General features: G+C 39.0%; 1 protein-coding gene across 9 annotated transcripts in view; it reads right to left on the reverse strand.

Annotated features, from left to right (window-relative positions):
- gphnb (gephyrin b) overlaps positions 1-20,580 on the reverse strand; it is a 113,819-nt gene that overhangs the window by 42,779 nt on the left and 50,460 nt on the right. For all 9 annotated transcript variants that reach the window (XM_053242185.1, XM_053242182.1, XM_053242184.1 and 6 more), the window contains 6 exons: positions 13,306-13,363; positions 12,713-12,805; positions 8,354-8,448; positions 7,136-7,202; positions 3,453-3,728; positions 1,315-1,449 (listed from right to left, as the gene is read on the reverse strand). In XM_053242185.1, the coding sequence (XP_053098160.1) occupies positions 1,315-1,449; positions 3,453-3,728; positions 7,136-7,202; positions 8,354-8,448; positions 12,713-12,805; positions 13,306-13,363 (724 nt within the window). The remainder of the gene's footprint in view (positions 1-1,314; positions 1,450-3,452; positions 3,729-7,135; positions 7,203-8,353; positions 8,449-12,712; positions 12,806-13,305; positions 13,364-20,580) is intronic.

The raw sequence follows: 20,580 nt of genomic DNA on the forward strand, positions 1-20,580 counted from the left end.
ATTAGGAGTCTCTCATTTTCATGCCTATGCTTTTTGTTACATAAGACACATTAATGAAGACTTAATGAAGACTTTAATTGCCAATTTTGTTCTGTCTCTTAAATGGCACTTCTGCACCCCCTACTGGTGTAAAGTGTAGTTTAGTGTTTCCCCAAACAAACACCTTGTTCTTAGACTTCCTTGTCTGCAATAATGCCTAAACTTTTTACATAACATATATCTTTTTAAAGCCTTGTACAGTGTGAATATTTGACCCATTCCATGCATGTAATATTTCTATTCACTGTGCAATATTCAAATAAACTAAAGCAATATGCCTGTCCAATATTTATTTATTTACATGAGTAATGTGCATTATTAGCTCTTCACACTTAAATATGCAATAAGGCTTGCATGTTTATCATGCACAATATCTTCATGCGCTCTCTCCATACCTCACACATTACACACATCGATAAAGTTAAAATAAGTGTATGCAACATTTCTTGGCTGACAAAATGCAAACAAAATCAGTGTTTATAAGGGAATTTCACTTTGCTATATAGACGGAGTGAGCCACTTTTTTTTTTGCAACACGATTAAGAAAATAATAAGACAAACTCTGGTGTAAGAGCTACTTAATGGCGGCGTGAAATCAGTGTTTCTGCTCAATGCAGTCTAGCATTTAAGGGGGGATGCTATATGACAGATATTACTTGTTATTTCATATATTATTTTTCCCCACCCACATGTGCATGATTACACAGTAAGAAATCAGAAGATGGAAATGTACAGAAAAACAATTTACTCATTTAAGTGGTTGATACTGATGCACACTATGACCAGGGACATGAATAATAATGTAAAAAGCATCAGATTTGAAATCATTTCCTCCATTTCATTTTCAGAAAGGATTGACCACTTGCACTCTTGTTTTTTTTTTATTGGCTCTTGCTTCTGAGGTTCTCAAATTAGCAGGTATAAAGTTCACATAAATGGACATAATAAACTGACAGCTCAGTGTACTCAATTTCACTCCATATGTGAATGCCTCATCCTGTCATCCCTGACATCTTTAATGTGTAAAATGTCAAAACTGACTGTACTGTATCTAATGAAATGTGGAGAAAACTCTCAACTATTCTCATCCTTGCGTGCACACACATATATACACAAACGCATAAGCATCTTATGAAGGAGGTTGCGTAAGCAGGGTGTGTGAGCAGGTGCAAGTGGCTGCAAAGCAGACAGCAAGTGGACAGGATGTGGTGGGAACAGAAAGCAGGAAGCGAGTGTGGATAGGAAGCGGGACGTAAATGCGGCCGTGGCTCTTACCTTGGGTGTTGGGCAGGAGGCAGTGGAGAGGCGGGAGGTGGCTTGAGCTCGAGGAGACTCGGACGGCGTGGTGCTGAGAGATGCCGTGTCTCGAGGGAGGACCTGAACACCCCGTGAGATGATGGAGTCTGGAATCTAACACACACACGCACACACAAACAGTGAAAAAAGAATGAGAGGAAAAGGACTTACACTACATTTACTGTACCTTTAATGACACAGTCTGAAGAACTCTTAATTTTTTATCAGATCATTTGTCTATCAGTCTGTTTATTAGTTAACTTTCCATCCATCTCATTTGTGCAAATTATAAAACCTAAATGAAAGAGCCAAAAATTTGCTTAAAAAAAGAATCATCTGATAAAATTATAAACTGAATATTGAGTTTTCTTTGTACATCCCCCACCACAGATATATACCCTTCCCCATCATCCACTAGATAGCAAAAAGTAGAAAATATATGAGATGGAAAGGATAAGGAAGAGAGAAAATTCGAAAAGGAAAAGAGAAAAAGACAGTTAATAGTCAATAATAAAAACAATAGCAATGTCAATGACAAAAAATAGATAATAATAATAATAATAAAAACAGCAATGACAATAATAATGATGAACATGGTTTAGTCTCCTTGAGTTAGAGATGTATAAATGTGCTATAAACTAGTAATAAAAATAGAGCCAATTCTAAAGGAAAAAGGCAGCCAGTGGCATGATGTTAAAATTGGTCTAATATGATCTCATTTTCTGCTGTGTGTTAATATTCTCACTGGTGCATTTTGCACAAGTTGGTGCTTGCCTATTGTAATTTTAAATTAGTCTATAGTTGCTAAAAACTGAGGCATCAAGCTTCGATTTCTTCAAAAAAAGATCTACAACTACTTTTTCAGTGTGTCTATCAAAGTGCCTGTTTCCAAAGAACAATTTACAATGTCCAACTCACTTACACAACTATTTTAAAGTGGAAAAAATACAGCACATAGGTGGAGAGAATGTTGATTGGCTGAGCATACCTGTCAATCTGTGGAAGACGTGATGGTAAAATGAAGATGTGGATGGAGATGGTCTGTTCACAGCAACAACAGTGGTATAGATGCACACATTCACACGAGCGCACACACACACGCAGGCACAAACACGTAGTGAAAAATAACACACATGCAGTAACACATAATGAGGATGAATTCAAGGAACAGAGCTGCTAAATGTCAGTATAAAATCAGTATTAAAAATTAGACATAGAAATGAAAAAAAAAAAAAAAATAGTTAATTAGAAACAAGAATTCCACATATGACGGGTCACTAAAATTTAATTGGTTTAATATGATGCCAGTTACACAACACAATTCTTATGGAAAGTTGTTTATTTCTTAATCTGAAGCTCAGTAGGCTAAAAAAAGTGCAAATGATGCCAACCTTTTTTTTTCTGAGTGCTATTCATTATCTATATTATTAAGAATGTTAACGCAGTGTAACTAGTTCAGGTTCTGCTGGTGGAAAGTTCAGAAAGAAAAAGACCTAATGGCTCAAATGAATGAATGAGTGAGTGAGTGAGTGAGTGAGTGAGTGAGTGAATGAGGTGGTAGATAATTTTTCAGTGTGGAAAGTATTGGAATTGGTGGATTATGTTTCGGGAATACATCTGTGCTGAGATCATAAGGAGTAGATGGTAGAAATTAATTTTTCTGAGATCTTTTTCCAAACATTTTTTTAACAATTACAAAAGCTGATTATTTCAAAACTTTAGTGATTTTCAGTTTTTCAGCTTTAAGTCATTTATTTCTGCAGACATCTATAATAATCTATCATCAACTCTGCTCAGTTTTTCAAAGTTTTTTTAATTTTTACTGGCTTGTTAGCAAACTTAGAATAGATAACTTTATTGTAAGTTTATTGTAACTTTATCATAGAAATGTCTTGAAGCATAGTGATATGATTTTTTTAATTTTATATTGCCCACACCTAGTCCCAAAAACATTTTTTTATGTAAGTCTCAAAAAAAAGAAAAAAAAAAAAACCAGACAAATCCCAAATGGCTTTCTACTCTTTCTATTCTTAGTCCTAGTTTCTAGGAAGTTGGAGAGGGTGCAGGAATATAATATTTTAATACTGGGACATTTTAAAAAATATAAGCCCTCTTACCTTGGCAGCGATAGAGGCGGCAGTGATGTGGGAGGAGGAGCTGTCCTCAGCCGAGGCCACGCCGCTGTCCTTCTTCTCCTCCTCTTCCTCCTCACACTGCACTCCTTTGTCTTCAGTCTGGCGGTGGGCGGGGCTCGAGGAAGGAGGTGGGGACAGTGGGGGCGGGGGTGAGGGCAGATCCTCCAGCTCATTGGCTGCTTCCTTCACCTTGACGACGGCCTCGCGCAGCAGGTCTATGGCGTGAGGAAGAGCAGGAAGGATGAACTGGAAACACTCCTGTGGGGGAAAGAGGAAGAGTAGGAGAAAAAAAAATTGAAGATGAGATCAACCGAATGACGAGAAAAAGAGAAGAGGAGAAGGAATAAGAAGAGGAGAGGTGAAGAGATGAAAAGAAAGGAGAGGAAAGAGGAGACAGGAGAGAAGAGGAAGAGGACAGAAGTGTGACTGTTTTGCTAGCAGTTTCCAGCAATTTGTCTCAATCAGTTTATAGGCAAATAATACCTGAAATATGTTTATACAATGTATATGTGTATACAATATGTATCTTGTGCTAAATTATTTTCTGAACAGTGATTAAAGAGAGTTTAAAAAGACTAAAAATTTGTTGATTATTTGTTATTAACAGAAGAGATGACAGCAGTCAAGAATGCAGTTTCAGTGTAGTTCTGCTATTTTTGCCATGCTCTTACCATGAAACAATTTCTTTTAATGCAATCAGCCAAACCTACACCATCAAGTACAAAGAAAAAAAAGAAAAAAACAAAACAAAAAAAAAAAAAAACAAACCTACATTGAAACCGCATTCATGACTGATCTCATCTCTTCTATTAATAACAATAGGAAATCAAAATAAGCCTTAGGACTATTTGTTCTCATTGGTCAGTAACTTTCCTGAATTTTGTTTCCAACCCAACAGCCATGTAGCACCTATAATTTATGCATTAATTATGGATTTTGTGCACATTAAGGAAATGAGACATGACATTTATCAGCTCTGCTTCACTGTTGTGTTGATCAAACATCTTAGCTAAATCACAAGCTGCTTGACTTAGAATAGCAGCAACCCTACCACCTCACTACTGGAAAACAGAGTTAGTTTTACCACAGTGCTCTTGAATTTGTGATTCTGATTGGTCAGAAGGTTTTGATTAATTTTGCTCTGAAAGTAGTGACAGCTGTAATTTGTTCTAATACACTTTTATTTATATAATAACAAATCATTCAAAGGGACTTGTATGGCAGACGCTCTTCATAATCTAAAGCAAATAAAACAGATTTTTTTATTTTTATTAAGTGTTGTTATTTAACAAAGAAAAATGCATAACCATTGATATGGCAAAGATTTGTACAGGAGAAATTTATTTAACCTTTATTGAAGGGGTCATGGGTGTCAGGGATTTAATAAATAATTCAGTTAATAAATATTCTGCCATTTAGGACAGAGTGCTCGCTGGTTTCTCTGCAACATGACAAGCTGCATTTTTTTTGTCTTATTAACTTCAAGAAACAGAAAAAAAGAGGCTGGTGAAGGTCTCTTTATAGCTGCTATAGAGTAAGTGATAACTAACCTGACTAATGGATGTTCCACAACATTAAACGTAACTATAAATGGTTAAAAAGTATCATGTGTGTCATTAATTAATAAATGGATCATTGTAACCATTGGCAAATTGCTGTGGTATAGTAAGAATAAAACACTCTCTTAAACTAGAGACCTGAGGCTATATTTTGACACAAGGAATCTGTGTATGGCATCAAGTTTATAAGTCAACTTTTAATGTCGTACATGTGAAATGCTTTTTTTTTTTTTTTTTTGCCAGATTCATTCTTCAATTCACCAGAGAGAGAGAGAGAGAGAGAGAGAGAGAGAGAGAGAGAGAGAGAGAGATGCAGCAGAGCAGTAATGGCAGGGTGGGGAGTCAGAGCTGCCACACTCAGCTGGGTTCAGCGTGTAACAGTTCAGCCTCAGAGAGGATCAGAGAGATCAGAGGGAGTAAAAGCTCAGCTCTGTGGGTCAAACGCCTCACACAGAGCCCATTTCTTCAACACTGAATGACAATGTATCACATGCAAACAGCCATGAATCGTATCAGAACAAATCAGTAGCTGCTTTAAATGTATATTTTATACTTTCCATATCAAGGTGTGCATTGTCTCAGAATCAGACTCCAACTCCCTGCTATAAGGGGCTGTAGAACACTTCCTGTGCAGGGAGACAGTGAGCAGGAAGTGCTGTGTGGGTTGTTTTCCTGCTTGAATTCTCAGCCACATTATATGCAGAATACTGAATACTGAATTATAACTGGCTGTGCAGAAGAGCAGTGCACTGAATACTGCTTGGCTAGGATATTATGATACATAACACTGATTGGTTGTGCAAGACAGTGCTATATTAAATATTGATTGGTTGTATAGGACATTATTATACTGAATACTAATTGATTTGTTAGGATCATACTGATTGGGGTGCAGGACAGTGTCATACTGAATACAGATTGGTTGTGAAGAACAATACTGAATACTGATTGGTTGTATAGAAAATGAAAAGCAGGGCAGTTGGGAAATGCCACGTGAGCTACATATACATTTTCCTGTACTTCCCGTGCACAATATTTTTCATATGTTTCACTCACTTAATGTGGACATAGGGCTTAATAATGAGTACCCCAATAGTGATTTCAGTATTTGAATACCACTCAAACAATTAACTGGATATTTGAGTCCCTGCTGAATATGCAAGGACCATAACTCTTTTTGGTTCAGGGATGGTGTATTATGGCTATTAACCCTGATCTCTGACCCTAGCTGAAAATCTAGAACATGCGAAGAAATATTTGTGAATGTATTGTGACAATAAAAGGCTGTCTTCCTCTAGTTCAGGACAGTAGCATACTGAATACTGGCTAGTTGTGTAGGATAATGCTATACGGAATACTGACTGGTTGTGCAGGAGAGTAATATATTGAATACTGATTAGTTGTGTAGAACACTGCTGTACTGAATACTGATTGGTTGTGTGAAGTAGCAGAATGCTGAATAATAATTAGTTGCGTAGAACAACTCTTTAGTTTATTCACTTAGCAGTAAACTTTCATGTGCTTGGATTACGCTCTCCAAAATGAAAATACTACGTTAGTGATTCTGTTTCCTTTGTTGATTGTTGACTTTAATTGAAATCATGCAAACAGGAGACTCACACAGATTCACACACAACATGCCAGAATGTTCCGGAAGAGAGGAGCCTGCATTCCTGGACAGTCAGGGTGTAGAATGAAGTGAGTGAAATCAATAACATGGAAAAGCCATTAAGCGTTGGGTCCTGCCAAACCTGATCTCTCACACTCCATTGGGTTTCATACCATGTAGGGTCTAATAAAAGTCAGAGTGTATAGTCCTTACACTTGTAACTTTAATTGCTCCAGGGACTGAAGGTAATATGGCAGCAGATGGGTGGAGGTAATGTAACCGATTCATGAAGAAAAAGAGATTATATTAATGATGAAACTTGATCTGTAAGCAGAAACAGATGGGTAGGAAGCTGGCAGAGAGAGAGAGAGAGAGAGAGAGAGAGAGAGAGAGAGAGAGAGGAGAAAGGACAGTCGAGATGATTGAGGAGAAAAGGAACCCCCATCACTTGCACAATCTCTCTCTCTCACACACGCGCACACACACACACACCTTACCTGTGAACCTTTCTTGCTCCCAGGCAGGTTGATAATAAGCGTTTTCCCACGAATGCCACACACCGGTCTGTAAAAAGAACATTTCAAAGTGAAAATGTTGCAACTCAAAATTATAAAGGTTTATGCTACAAGATTCTAATTATCTAACAAAACACACAAACATTTGTATGTCCATGTTCTGCTCTGAAACTGTACATCTCTAGAGGTACAACACACCTACACACAGCTGAAGAACAGACACTACACACCTGTACACACCTGAAGAAGAGACACTACACACCTGTACACACCTGAATAAGAGACACTACACACCTGTACACACCTGAGCTAGAGACACTACACACCTGTACACACCTGAGTTAGAGACACTACACACCTGTACACACCTGAAGAAGAGACACTACACACCTGTACACACCTGAGTTAGAGACACTACACACCTGTACATAACTGAAGAAGAGATATTACACACCTGTACACACCTGAATAAGAGACACTACACACCAGTACACACCTGAAGAAGAGACACTACACAACTGTACACACCTGAGTTAGAGACACTACACACCAGTACACACCTGAAGAAGAGACACTACACAACTGTACACACCTGAGTTAGAGACACTACACACCTGTACATACCTGAAGAAGAGACACTACACACCTGTACACACCTGAAGAAGAGACACTACACACCTGTACATAACTGAAGAAGAGATATTACACACCTGTACACACCTGAATAAGAGACACTACACACCAGTACACACCTGAAGAAGAGACACTACACAACTGTACACACCTGAATAAGAGACACTACACACCAGTACACACCTGAGCTAGAGACACTACACACCTGTACACACCTGAAGAAGAGACACTACACACCAGTACACACCTGAGCTAGAGACACTACACACCTGTACACACCTGAAGAAGAGATATTACACACCTGTACACACCTGGGAAAGAGGTACTATACATCTGTACACACCTGGGAAAGAGGCACTACACAGCTGTACAGATCTGAAGAAGAGATACTACATACTTGAAGAAGAGATACTACACAGCTGTACACGCCTGAGAAAAAAGGAACTACACATCTGGGAAAGAGGTACTATACACCTATACACATATGGGCAAAGATGAGGCGCATGCACAATAGGTACCACACGCCTGGACACAGGAAGGGGAAGGAAACTTGTTTTTCATACTCACCTGGAGAGCATGCCCAGTGGAGTCACATTCAGAGACCCCATTAACATTGCCAGAGCCATTCCTGGAGCCTCTCGCTCTATCACTTCTTTAGTGGCCTGGAGAGAGTGACCGAGAGAGATGAAGAAAGAGAATTATAATTATGTAAAATCTAACAATTATTCGTATCGATTCCCAGGAGGACTAGTGGTTAGGCCACAGCACTCTCACTGCTACGGCCTGGGTTCGATTCCTGGCCAGGGAACCGACCTCAGCCACTGGGGTTGTGTGTAACAGTGCGCTCTCAGTGCTGGTCCCAAGCCTGTATAAAATTGGGGAGGGTTGTGTCAGGGAAGGGCTCCGAAATCAAACCAAATCAAACACGTGGATCAACGATCTGCTGTGGTGACCCCTAATGGGAGCAGTTGAAAGAGGAAAAACAATAACAACATAATAATTATTATCACTGCTTGTGTTACTAGCTACCTAGCTCTACCTGTCTTGTTGCTAGTAACTCTATTTATTGGCAATACTGTACTTTTTATTGGCAAAGCTATTCAGGTTTGTTAATTAATCTATTTTAAATGGATTTTAATTAGGAGAAAAACACATAACATTGCCGTGACAGAAAGCCAGAGAGAAGCTGTGTCTGGAGAACATCTCGAGCTCTTATGAAATTCCACAACACGCCATAAAAGATAAGTGTCCAAACGATGTACTCTAGCAACTATAGGATACCCATAATGCATTTTGCTTTTTGTATCATTCTACATTGCAACCCAGCTGCACTATAATATAACTTGCTACAGTTAAACAATAAAATAGCCTAAATGGATAAACAAGAATTTAACAAGACAAAATTCATTTTCCTTTTCTCATGCATGTCATAGCAGCTATCAGGTTCCAATTTTTGGTCCATTAACATTATTAAGCACAACATAAATCTGCTTTATAGAAACTAAACCTTAACCTAATGAAGTCTATTAGAATTCCATTTGACTTGATTGTCATTCCTCTCATCAGACAAATTTAAGACATGAAATATAGTTTACCCATTATCACGGTGCACTAAATGGTGAACATGAAATACTCTTTTGTGTGTGTGTTTTATTTATTTATTATTATTATTATTTTATGTGAACCCTAACACTATGCCATGGGAACACTGGAAAACCCTGAAAAACAGGGCTGCCGGAAAAAGAAATCATTTTCATTCAAATTATAACAACAAATAACAAATTGCAGATCATAACTTTATTCAACTCCTGTGAAAGTTTCTGTCTCCTTTCTGATGTGACTGTTCATTGTGTTTCAAAACATCAATGTCTTTCCCAAATCAAGAAACTGTTATTTATAGCTGACTACAATAGCCATCTAATAATATTTTATCAGAATTACTCCAGTTTTGGAGTTTGTTACATTCCAGAAATAACAGAAAAATTCGCTGGACATTCTATCAGAACCTACTACCAAAATGAGACGCAGTTCTGCTGTGGGTTAGAATGGGGTCCTTTAACTGGCATTTCATTAAAATGATTGTATGATTTTCCAATAAGATTTTCTTTTAATAATGAAGAATAGCTACTTATGAATGACTAATAACATGTGAATGATGAGGTTAATGTTTTCATAAGTCATTAAATGATTATTTTTCAGAGAGCCCCAGAGAGATATGCTGCTCTGTACACAGCGGGAGGTTGCACGGTCTATATGAGTGGCAGCTCAACATATGAAAGCATATTTCTTTTGGTTGCCAGAAATAGAGTAGAAATATGGTTTTATCTTAGAGTTCTGTAAGGCAGTGGTTAGGTTGGAATACTGGAACAAACCACTGACAAAAAATGTATATGGTGGCTCTTCTATTAGTATCATGTTAATGCACTTGGTCTTTGTCCTGCAAGAAGGGTAGCCACATTCCATTGATAATGTCCATGTACTGCAGATACTGCAAATCAAATGTGCACCACTGTCAACTGTTGACTGAAAAAAAAAAGTGTCAACCCTTTCCCAGCCCATTCCTATGGGCTAGTTTCAAGTCTTTGTGTGATTCTGAGTTGTACTTGCGGTGGGAATTTTGCTTAAATCTGGCAAACACTCCCCATAATTTGGCAAGCTGACCTCTTTCTTCTTGGGGGATCCCAAAGATTTTGGCAAGATTTCGTTATTAAAAGAAAAAAGAAAAAAAAACAACTACTTCAAAAAATAACACCAAACAAACAAACAAAAAACAATACTTCACCTAATGTCTGTATCTGTAATTGTAATAATTTAAGATGCATTATCTGTTGAATCCCAATAATATATTTTTACTCGGTTACATCCCTAGTAAACAGTATTATTATATTTTGTCTCTCTTGTAAAGAGAGAGTAGGTATGGGGGAGAGTTCATAGGATAGCTGAGTGAAATGAGATGTAATAAGATGAGACAAAAAGGTTTTTTTTGATGGCAGGAGGCAGAGCAGTTTCCATAACCAGCCAATGATGCTACAGGTGAGCATTCTAACATAAGGGCCCTTGTTGTCCATGTTGGATAAGGTCAGGTAGATGGAAGGAGATATGGCATCTGTGGTGTTGATATGGCCAGTATGCACTCAGGGTCCAGTTTAGTTGGAATGGAGGCCTGGATGTGCTCAAAGCACTTCATGACAACTGGGGTGAGTGCAAAAGCGTGGTAGTCATTAAGGCACATAACTGGAGATGTCTTGATGGTGACCGATTTGAAGGAGGTGGAGACAGCAGTTGGTGCCAGAGAGACTTTGAAGATGCCTGTGAAGAAATCAGTCAGCTGGTGGGCACACTCCTTCAGCACATAAACAGTGATATTGTCAGGGCCATAGCTGTATATTGGTTCACCCTCAGCAGGGTTTTCCTTAAGTCTGCTGTAGCCACAGTCAGCATCTGGTCACTGTGGGGACTTGCGAGACTTAGTGCTGCCTCTATGTTGGAGGCATAGATATCCTTTAACATGTCTCAGAGAGAGGTGTAATTGGTGCACACAGGGGGATTCTTCCTTCTATAATCAGTGATGGTCTGAATTTCCTGACACATGAGTCATTGTTGACTCGTGTCAAAAAATGATGTTGTATCCTCTGTGTAGGAGACCTTGGCTCTCTTGATGCTTTTGGTTAGGTTGGTTGTTGCTGCCCTGAGGGCCTTTCTGTCACCTCCGCTAGACACGCCCGATCCCATATTAACTTTTGATCTAGTCAACTTCCTGGCACGAGGTTTTTATGCTGTGCCCCCACGTTACCCCAAGACTTTGTGAGGTTATAACACCATAAAAACCCAAGCTGCTTGTAACACTCCAAAATACAGCTTGCTCTGGGCATGAGCTCCTTATTATCTGTAATTTTTTGTTTTTCCTGCCCTAACAGACCTCCTGAAGGTTGTGGCAGTGAGCTGATGAGCTGATCTGAAGTGCAGAGTGTAAGATACATGTTCATGTATCAGTAGCAAAAAGTAAGTTTTTCCACTCTGTAGAGTATGTTCTTTGTCCATGAGTTGAATGACACTTCAAACATAGAAAGCATGAGGGAGCACATCAAAGAAGAAGTAATGAGGAAGGCAGTGAGCTCAGGAGAGAGAGAGGCAAGGAGAGAAAGAGAGATGGAGAGAGAGATGGTGGAAGGTAAGAAGGAGACATAAAAAAGCATCTTTATAATTAATAACTTGGCAGTCCATCGCAGGGCACCACAAACACACACATTCACACCTAGGGGAAATTTATTGCAGCCAATCCACTTACCAGCATGTTTTTGGAAGGTAAGAGGAAACAGGAGAACCTGGAGGAAACCCATGTGGACAGAACATGGATCAAACCTGGCTACCTGCTGTCTGACAGCCCTCTTTGACTAAACTTTGACAGCCGTCTTTGACTAAACCCACAACTGAAGCAACTGGTTTGGCTTTCAACATGACCATGCCATCTGTCCATTGTTAAAAAACAAATAAAAAAAAAAGTACGAGTAACTCTAGTTTCATTTATCAGTCTTTATCACAGCTGAATGGATAAGTTGAGAAATACTTGCATTTAACATGAGCACATGCTAATGCAAATGAAAATTTCAGTACAAAGTCTTTTAAGTCAGAATTTACCCAAATGACAATAATGCTCCATGATTGTGGTTAAAATAATATACCACCTCTACCTCCTGTTGCCCTGCCTCCACTAAAGCACCAATCAGAAACCACTGCACTCAACAGCCACTTGATTGTGTTTCATACACTCTTCTAGGTGTTGTGTGTTATCATCCTACTACTTTCAATCAATAAAAACATTCTGTACCGGACTTATATTCATAAGGAATAGGATCTTGATTAAACAATTTTAATAAGTTCGTTTATGATAATTAGTGAAATAATATCGTCATTCTGTTCTCTTACCTCTGGCGTGACATCACGAGGGGCAAAGCCAGTGCCCCCAGTGGTCAGGATGAGGTTGAGCTCTTTCTCATCGCACCAATCCACAAGTGTCTCCTGAGAAAGAAAAAATATACAAGCATTCTTAATAACAAGCATGTTTTTTTTTGTGTGGTGTGTGTATATATATAATGTATATATACATATACATACACACGCACACACACAAACACATATCACACAATAAAATGAGTGTATATACCCCCCCCTTTTTTTTTAGTACACACTATGATTTTTATTTTATGACATTATCAGTTTTGCTGAAAAAATAAGAAGCAAGTGCTAGTCAAACTCTCCAGAAGAACTGTGGCTGGTTCTGCGAGATACTCAGTAAAACTTACAGTAAAACTTAATTTCCTTATAAAACTGCAAAAATTGTACCTGAGAATATTTTTTTTAATGCAAAGGGTCGTCACACAATTTTTTTTAATGTAGATGTAGAAACATTTAATTTCAGTATTTTTGAAGGCATCTTTGCGTTACAGCATTTCTTTGAATGTATGTGCCACACACACACATATATACACATACACATACACACACGCACACACACTCACCTTGATCTCATCGATTTCATCTGGGACTATTTTATAGGCTGAAATGGTTCCTCCCAGCCTGCAAGCAAAAAAAAAAAAAAAAAAAAATGACACCAAGTGTTTTAAGGTCAGGAATGGCAACAGGACAAACTCTAAGAGCTATTTTAACACAGGAACTTCAGATTATATTTCCAGCAATGTTTACAAACCGTTAAGCAGAAGTGAAGCTGTGTCCTAAATTGCAAACTATGACCTAAAACTTAGAAACACGGATGCATCAATGTCATTTTTTTTCCAAAGTACAAATACCAGTGCATGTTTTTGGTACTTCCCATTATACAGATACACATACCAAAATGAGTAACCTACTTTAGTGGTTCTCAAAGTGGTGTCTGGGACACACAGCCAAGGGGTCTGTGATAAAAAAAAATGGGTCTTTTTTTACGCAGTGGTGGAAATCACAACCCACCATTATCAAAATCCTCATATTTATTACTGAGGTCTTATAATTATTAGCCTGTTTGACCAGTCACTTAAACTGAATTTATTTAATCAAAACCTCAAAAACAAGTCATGCTATAAATAATACCAAATGGAAATTTAGAAACAAAAAGCTCTATTTCTCCAATAAATAGACCAAATATTACTGTACACATAATGTTCATGAAATAAACCTGTACTGAAGCAGTCCGTGGAATTTATTATATTGCTCCCTGGCTACAAAGAGTCAGACTACCTTGGGGTCAATGACGATAGCGGCTGATCGTCAGGAACAACGTACCGAGTAAGTGCTGTTATTTTCACACATCTAGCATTGTCTGTAGACATTTTTTCTCACTTAGCTGATCATGTTTTATCAGGTTACTTATATTGTAGGAAGATGTTGTAGAAGGTCCTCTTGACATTTTCACAGAGCACAGTTTGCAGTCTGCTTTGCTTTGAGTGCCATCGTTAATCGTGAAATATGTCCAGATCGCTGTCATTTCGGGTCATCTATTCATTAGCATGATGATGAACACTAGGCTTATGTCACATTGTATCATGTGGTATTGGAGCAAATTTTACGAGCATGTGTAAATGAGCCTGCTATCGGTCTGATCACAGTACCAGTGCTGTTATTGATTCATCCCTATTTAAAAGTTATTATAATATACACTTCTAAGAGAATAAATAGATAGATAGATAAATAATAAATAGAATATGCTCTTAATTAGTTTTGTACATGAGATGTTTTAGACTGAAGAGAAATTATGTTAATATTGAGTGGTGTGTAACCAGTGGCTTATCTATGCTGTGGGGGCATTTATTTATGTTACTAGCATGGTTTGGGTCCACCTTAAAGCACTGGGTCACTTCAAATCAATACACAGTTCTTCTGACTGATCACCTTTATCCTATATTGAACCATTTCTATCCTGATGAGAGTGATGTCTTTCAAGATGACCCCGCCCACATTCACAGGGCACAAGGGCTCATTGAATGGTTTGATATGGATAAAAATGATGTAAATAAAATGTCCTAGCCTTCACTTTCACAAGATCTCAAACCAGTTAAACACTTCTGGGCAATTATGGAATGATGTGTTAGACAGCTCTCTCTCTCCACCACCATCATCAAAACACCAAACAACTAATCTTTTGTTTGTGTGCGTGCACGCGTGCGTGGGTGCACGGATCTGTTGCATGTCATGTCGCCCTCTAGTGGCCTGATCACCGAGTGTGTTAAACTGAAGGAGGCCTCCAGGGCTTAAGGTGTAGACAGGCGTTATGTAAGGGCTCTTTTTTCTTTGGTGTGCGCTATTTTAAGACACGGCTGCATCGTGTGCCCTTCTTCAGAGTCCGACTGTGTTGCTTTGCATCGTTATTTTGCCATTTTGATCTTGTCAGATTTTGAAGCTCATTGAAATAGGACAGAGATATTACTTTGTTTTTTCTGTGTAATTTCTCTACTTTTTTGTCTTCTTTTTCCTTAACATTCTTCTTTCTTCCTTTTTCTCTTTTTCATTTTAATCCCATCATCCCTTATTTTATTTTTCCCTTTCATTTTATTGTGAGCACTATACACAGGATTTGCTTCAGGAAATGCCAACCTAGTTATATTTTGTTATACTCATTATGATATACCCTATGTAGTGAGCATACAGTATGTAGCAATTAGAAAGCCATTTGGGAATTAACTTGAAAATAGCAGATTTTAAATAGAACACTGGTAGTGTAAGAAATATAATTTCAAGATAAATAACAGCGGTATGAAACATTACTGAGTAAATAAATGAAAAATGAATCTAACTTTTATCCAGTACATTTTATAGGATAAATAAATGTAAACATAAAGTGATAAATGGATGACATGTTCTTTAAATAATATAAAAATGCAATCATTGAAAAATCAAAAATCTACTTTTGCGTGGTAACAGTGAGTATGCTTTGCACTGGGCCGCATCATACGACCCCATCGTTAATTAGTTTCCTATAACAGCGCTCCCTGTCATGTTTCATTCCTGATTTAGCAAAGTTATACAACTGCAGGAAAATATCTGTTGAGCCAATCAGATTTATTTTACAAAGATGATGCTTAATTCATTGGAGTAACAAGGTGTGAAGCATTTTTTTTTTTTTTTTTTTGAAGCATAAAGGTAATGCCAGTACCATTCCATTTCCTATGTGTCTTATTTCCAACCTGTTATCAGGAGTCTTCTTGAACATGGGAAGGGGACTTCGGGGCATGGTTTCCATCAGGATTGTTTACATTGACCATCTCCAAGATGACAGATTGGGGAATTTGGATATAAACATCACAGGTGTGTTGCTGTAAAATCTAAAGCGATGGCCTATGGCAATGGGACAGAAGATTGCTAAGAAGTACGCCAAATGTACTTAAGTCACCCTGTTGTGCCAAGAATGATCCACAGGTATTCAAAAATAATATCGGGTCATTGGTGGTGCCTTTCCATTGACAGGTGCGCAGAATGAGATTGACACCCATTCTACGCACCTGTGTAATGAATTACACTACTCGATAAACTATGCATTTTAGATGCCATTTATTCCAAGACTTTTAGAAAGAACACTCTCTTATGTTCTTCTTTTTTTCTTCTTTTTTGTGTTGGCCCAGTTCTGTTTGTCCTTCACATACACCAGATGTGGCCTAGAAGCCCTGGTCGTTGCCAGTGAAGAAAAGAGAGGAGATAAAGAGTGAGAGAGGGAGGGAGGGAGGGAGGGAGGGAGATGAGAGAGCGTGACAGAGAGGGGACGAGGGAGAAGGGCTGAGACAGTGAAAGCGAGGCAGACAGGGAGGTGAGAAGATGAGGCAGATAGGGAGAGAGGTGTGAAAGAGAGGGAGAGATTGAGCGCCCCCTCTCGCTTTCTCTCTCTCGGTCATGTACACAGCTGTGGTGCAGATGTGGATTTCTCCTGCCTCGGCTCTATAACAGCCCATCTGCTGCTGTACCGCTTATTAATAATGCAGAGTGTGTGTGTGTGTGTGTGTGTGTGTGTGTGTGTGTGTGTGTGTGTGTGTGTGTACTGGAGGATTCAGCACGACTCACACACATAGGGGGACACGACCACACCTCCCTCTGTCCTTCCTCTTTTCCTCTTGCTCTGGCTCCCTCCCTCTTTCTGTATCTCATTCTCTCTCTCCCACCTTCTTCTCTGTCCTTCTTTCTGTCTTGGCCTTTTATCTCTTGCCCAGCTCTCTGTGTCCATCTTCTCTCTTCCTCTTCTTCTCTTTCTTTTTTTTTTAATCTTACTGACCCTATTTTCTCTCTTCCCTTTTCTCACCATCTTTCTATCTTTTCTTTCTGTTTAACAATCTTTATCTTTCTTACATCTATATCATCTTTACTCTCTCCATTAATATTGCACTACCTCTTTCTCCACTTTTCTATTCTTCTCCCTTTTACTCTCAGACACACTACCTCCTTCTACTATCGCTCTCTCTCTCTGATATTAGACTCATGTCTGTCACCTGATTCTTCCTCATGTATTTTTAGTGTTGTTCATTTGTAAAATTCACAAAAGATGCTTTATCTAAATTCACTTATGGGTATGAGAGAAAAACGCTACCTGACCCCGCCCACCCAATCCAAATCCCATCACGCTCACACCCTCACAGTCAGTGTCTACCCCAGATGTCTCCCCCTCTCTGTCAGAGTGGAACAGTCTGAATTGATGCTTAAGCCTGATTAATGCATGCTTCCAAACAACCTTCTGAAGCCTCTGGAAGGTCAGAAAAAGGGGGTGGCATAGCTGAAAAAGTCACTATGGAACTGAATCATCTAAATGCACCACACCCCTTGGCAGCAACTGGCCAGTAGCGCTGAATGAAACCGGCAGCTTCACCCTCTTTAGCAGCACTACTCAATTAGTATATCTACTGTCTATTTACGACAGCAAGGTGGTAGCCAGTGTTGAGGACTAGCTAGCTACAAGTAATGCTTTTTTTAGTAGATCAAAGCATCTAACCTATTTTCAAAATAATGCAGCTTTTCCAGTGACAAAGCTACTTTTTCCACCAAGTTCCTCTTTCTCTTTTCACATAATCAGTTCATTATTATTTTTGAATCAAACAAACTGCTATGTGCAAACTGTTGCATCAGTCAGGAACTGAGTTCCATATTTCTAATTAGTGTACAATGCACACTCATGTGCGCCTCAGGTGTCTGGAGAATAACAGGATCATGCTACAGCTAAAGAGGATGCATTCTCCTAGTAATGAAAACAAGACGATTGAACATCCATGGCTGTATTTATCAAGGTTTATGGTTTATCAAGGACACACATTTGTCTGTAATCTATACAAACTGAAAAAGAAAATACTGTCGACATCCAATAAGTTAAGGACGCATATAAAGGTGGAATTTTTTTGTTATTGCTGTTGATTACCTAGCTGGTTAAATTACAAAGGTGATCAGGGGTGATAGGATTAAGTGTTGAGTATTTTCTGTTGACTGAATGTGATGAAGCATTGAATTATCAAAATAGTTAGCATCAGCCAATATGAAATAAGTAATGACAAGCATTATTATTCATATTGCAACAAACACCCTAACAAAGCCATTTCATTTAGTGTTATATGGATTATTCTATGCCCATTAACATTAATCTAGTTACATATTTTCACAAACAATACTACATAATCAAGTGTAGTAAGGTAGTAAGGAGAGAGACAAGAGAGACCTCTCTGTACCTGTTCTTTTTTTCTGTTCTTTTTTTTCTTTTTTTGGATGATTGCTGCTGTACAGTTAAGTAAATCAAACCGTTCCTTTCTGGTTTACAAACAGGAAAGTGAAATCATCAATCATCAATCAATCAATGGCATATCCTTTACAAATCACATACTTTTTTATTTTCTGCAATAAAGTAGCTGCATAATAAAATGAAAATTCACAGGTGATATTTCAGTTAAGTTTGACAATGTATCTTCAGTGCAGTTAGCTAGCTACTTTATCAAAATCTTAGTTTGGCTGTAACTTAGCCATTTTAAATCATGACTAGCTTGTAGATTTCCCCAAACTGGTGGTAACTCTTTTCCCCGATTTGTTGATGAAGGAAACGATGTAGTATTTATGAACACTGCTCTACTACATGGCTGATGGAGCTGAACCTGCTGGGCTTCACTCCCTCTGTAACTGGACCCTGGACTTCCTGACTGAACAGGCTGACAGATTGCTTGGAGCAGATGCAACACCTCCAGAACCATTACCCCACAGGGTTGTGTGCTTGGCCCATTGCTGTTCACACTGATGATGCATGACAGCTCAAATTTCATCACCAAGTTTCTGGATGATATCACAGTCATGGGATTCATCAGTAACAATGGTCAGACAGCATACAGAGCAGAGGTGGAGCAGCTAGTGGACTAGTGTCATCTTTCTTTTAATGTTGACAAGACAAAAGAGGTGACTCTAGACTTTAGGAGCTACTCCTCATTGCTTATCCATGGCTCTCCTGTGGAGACGGTGACAAATTGCAAGTTTCTAGGACTGCACGTCTGATGACTTCGTCTGGTCTCATAATCTCATGTCCCACTTCCTGCACCGACTGAAGAGAGCTAGACTCCCCCTCCCCATCCTTACCACATTCTACAGAGGAGTCATTGAGAGTATCCTGACTAGCTGCATCTCTGTCTGGGACGGCAATTGTAGCGTATCAGACTGCAAGACACTGCAGCAGATAGTGAAGCCAGCTGACATCATCATAGGGGTGTCTCTGCCTCCAACACAGGACATGCTGCCTTAGTAAAGCCACCAAGTATAGTGGCTGACACCTCTCACCCCTCCCATAAACTCTTTCTCCCTCTGCCATCTTGCAGGAGATACCAAAGTATCCAGACCAGGTCAAGCAGATTCCAGAACAACTGTCAGAATCTTTAATAGCAAACTACCTCCCACCATCTGGCCATTTCTATCCACAGAGGCCTCTCAGGTGTTTGTTCAATCCTCTGTCCTTTCAAGACTGGACTACTGCAACTCGCTCCTGGCAGGTCTGCCTCAGCGCACCAACCGACCTCTGCAACTAATCCAGAATGCAGCTGAATGATTTTTTTTTAATTTATTTTTTTTTAATTACTAAGTTCTCTCACACCACCCCATTGTGACACTCTCTCCACTGGATTCCTGTAGCTTCCTGCAGCTTCCTGCATCAGATTTAAAACACTGATGCTTGCCTACAAAGCCAAAAAACAGACCATAGCCCACCTACCTTAGAGCACTTATCAAACCCTGCTCTGCACCACGCTCCCTCCGAGCCTCTAGCACTGCTGGATTGAACCCAGCATCTCTCAGGCCACAAAGAAGACATGTATCACAGCTCTTCTCTGTTCTGGCACCCAGGGGGTGGAATGAACTTCCACTGTCTGCCTGAACAGCTGAGTCACAGGCTGTCTTCAAACCAAGACTAAAGACTTACCTCGTCACCAAGCACTTAAATTAGCACATTGTTATTTATTTTTTTTTTATTTTTTAAATCCTTGTCTTGTGATTTTCATACTCAACAGGGTTTTAGACTGATGGTACTCTTTGTCCCTGACCTAGTGAACCTAGTGACTAGGTCAGGGGCAAACCTAGTGATGCATTTTTGATAGAGACTACAAAGCACTTCTGTAAGCTCTGGATAAGGACATCTGCCAAATGCATTAAACGTAAATGTAAATGTCCCTCAGAATTCACACAGCACAAACCCTGTCACCATGCACTAGTCACTTTAATAAGTAGTCATCCCATCTGGTGAACTATTTATATATATGTAATTAGATAGGCCATTATGCACAGGAACAGCACAACAGACACTTTAC

This window comes from Pangasianodon hypophthalmus, chromosome 19 (genome assembly GCF_027358585.1).
Source record: "Pangasianodon hypophthalmus isolate fPanHyp1 chromosome 19, fPanHyp1.pri, whole genome shotgun sequence".
NCBI classification, from domain to species: domain Eukaryota; kingdom Metazoa; phylum Chordata; class Actinopteri; order Siluriformes; family Pangasiidae; genus Pangasianodon; species Pangasianodon hypophthalmus.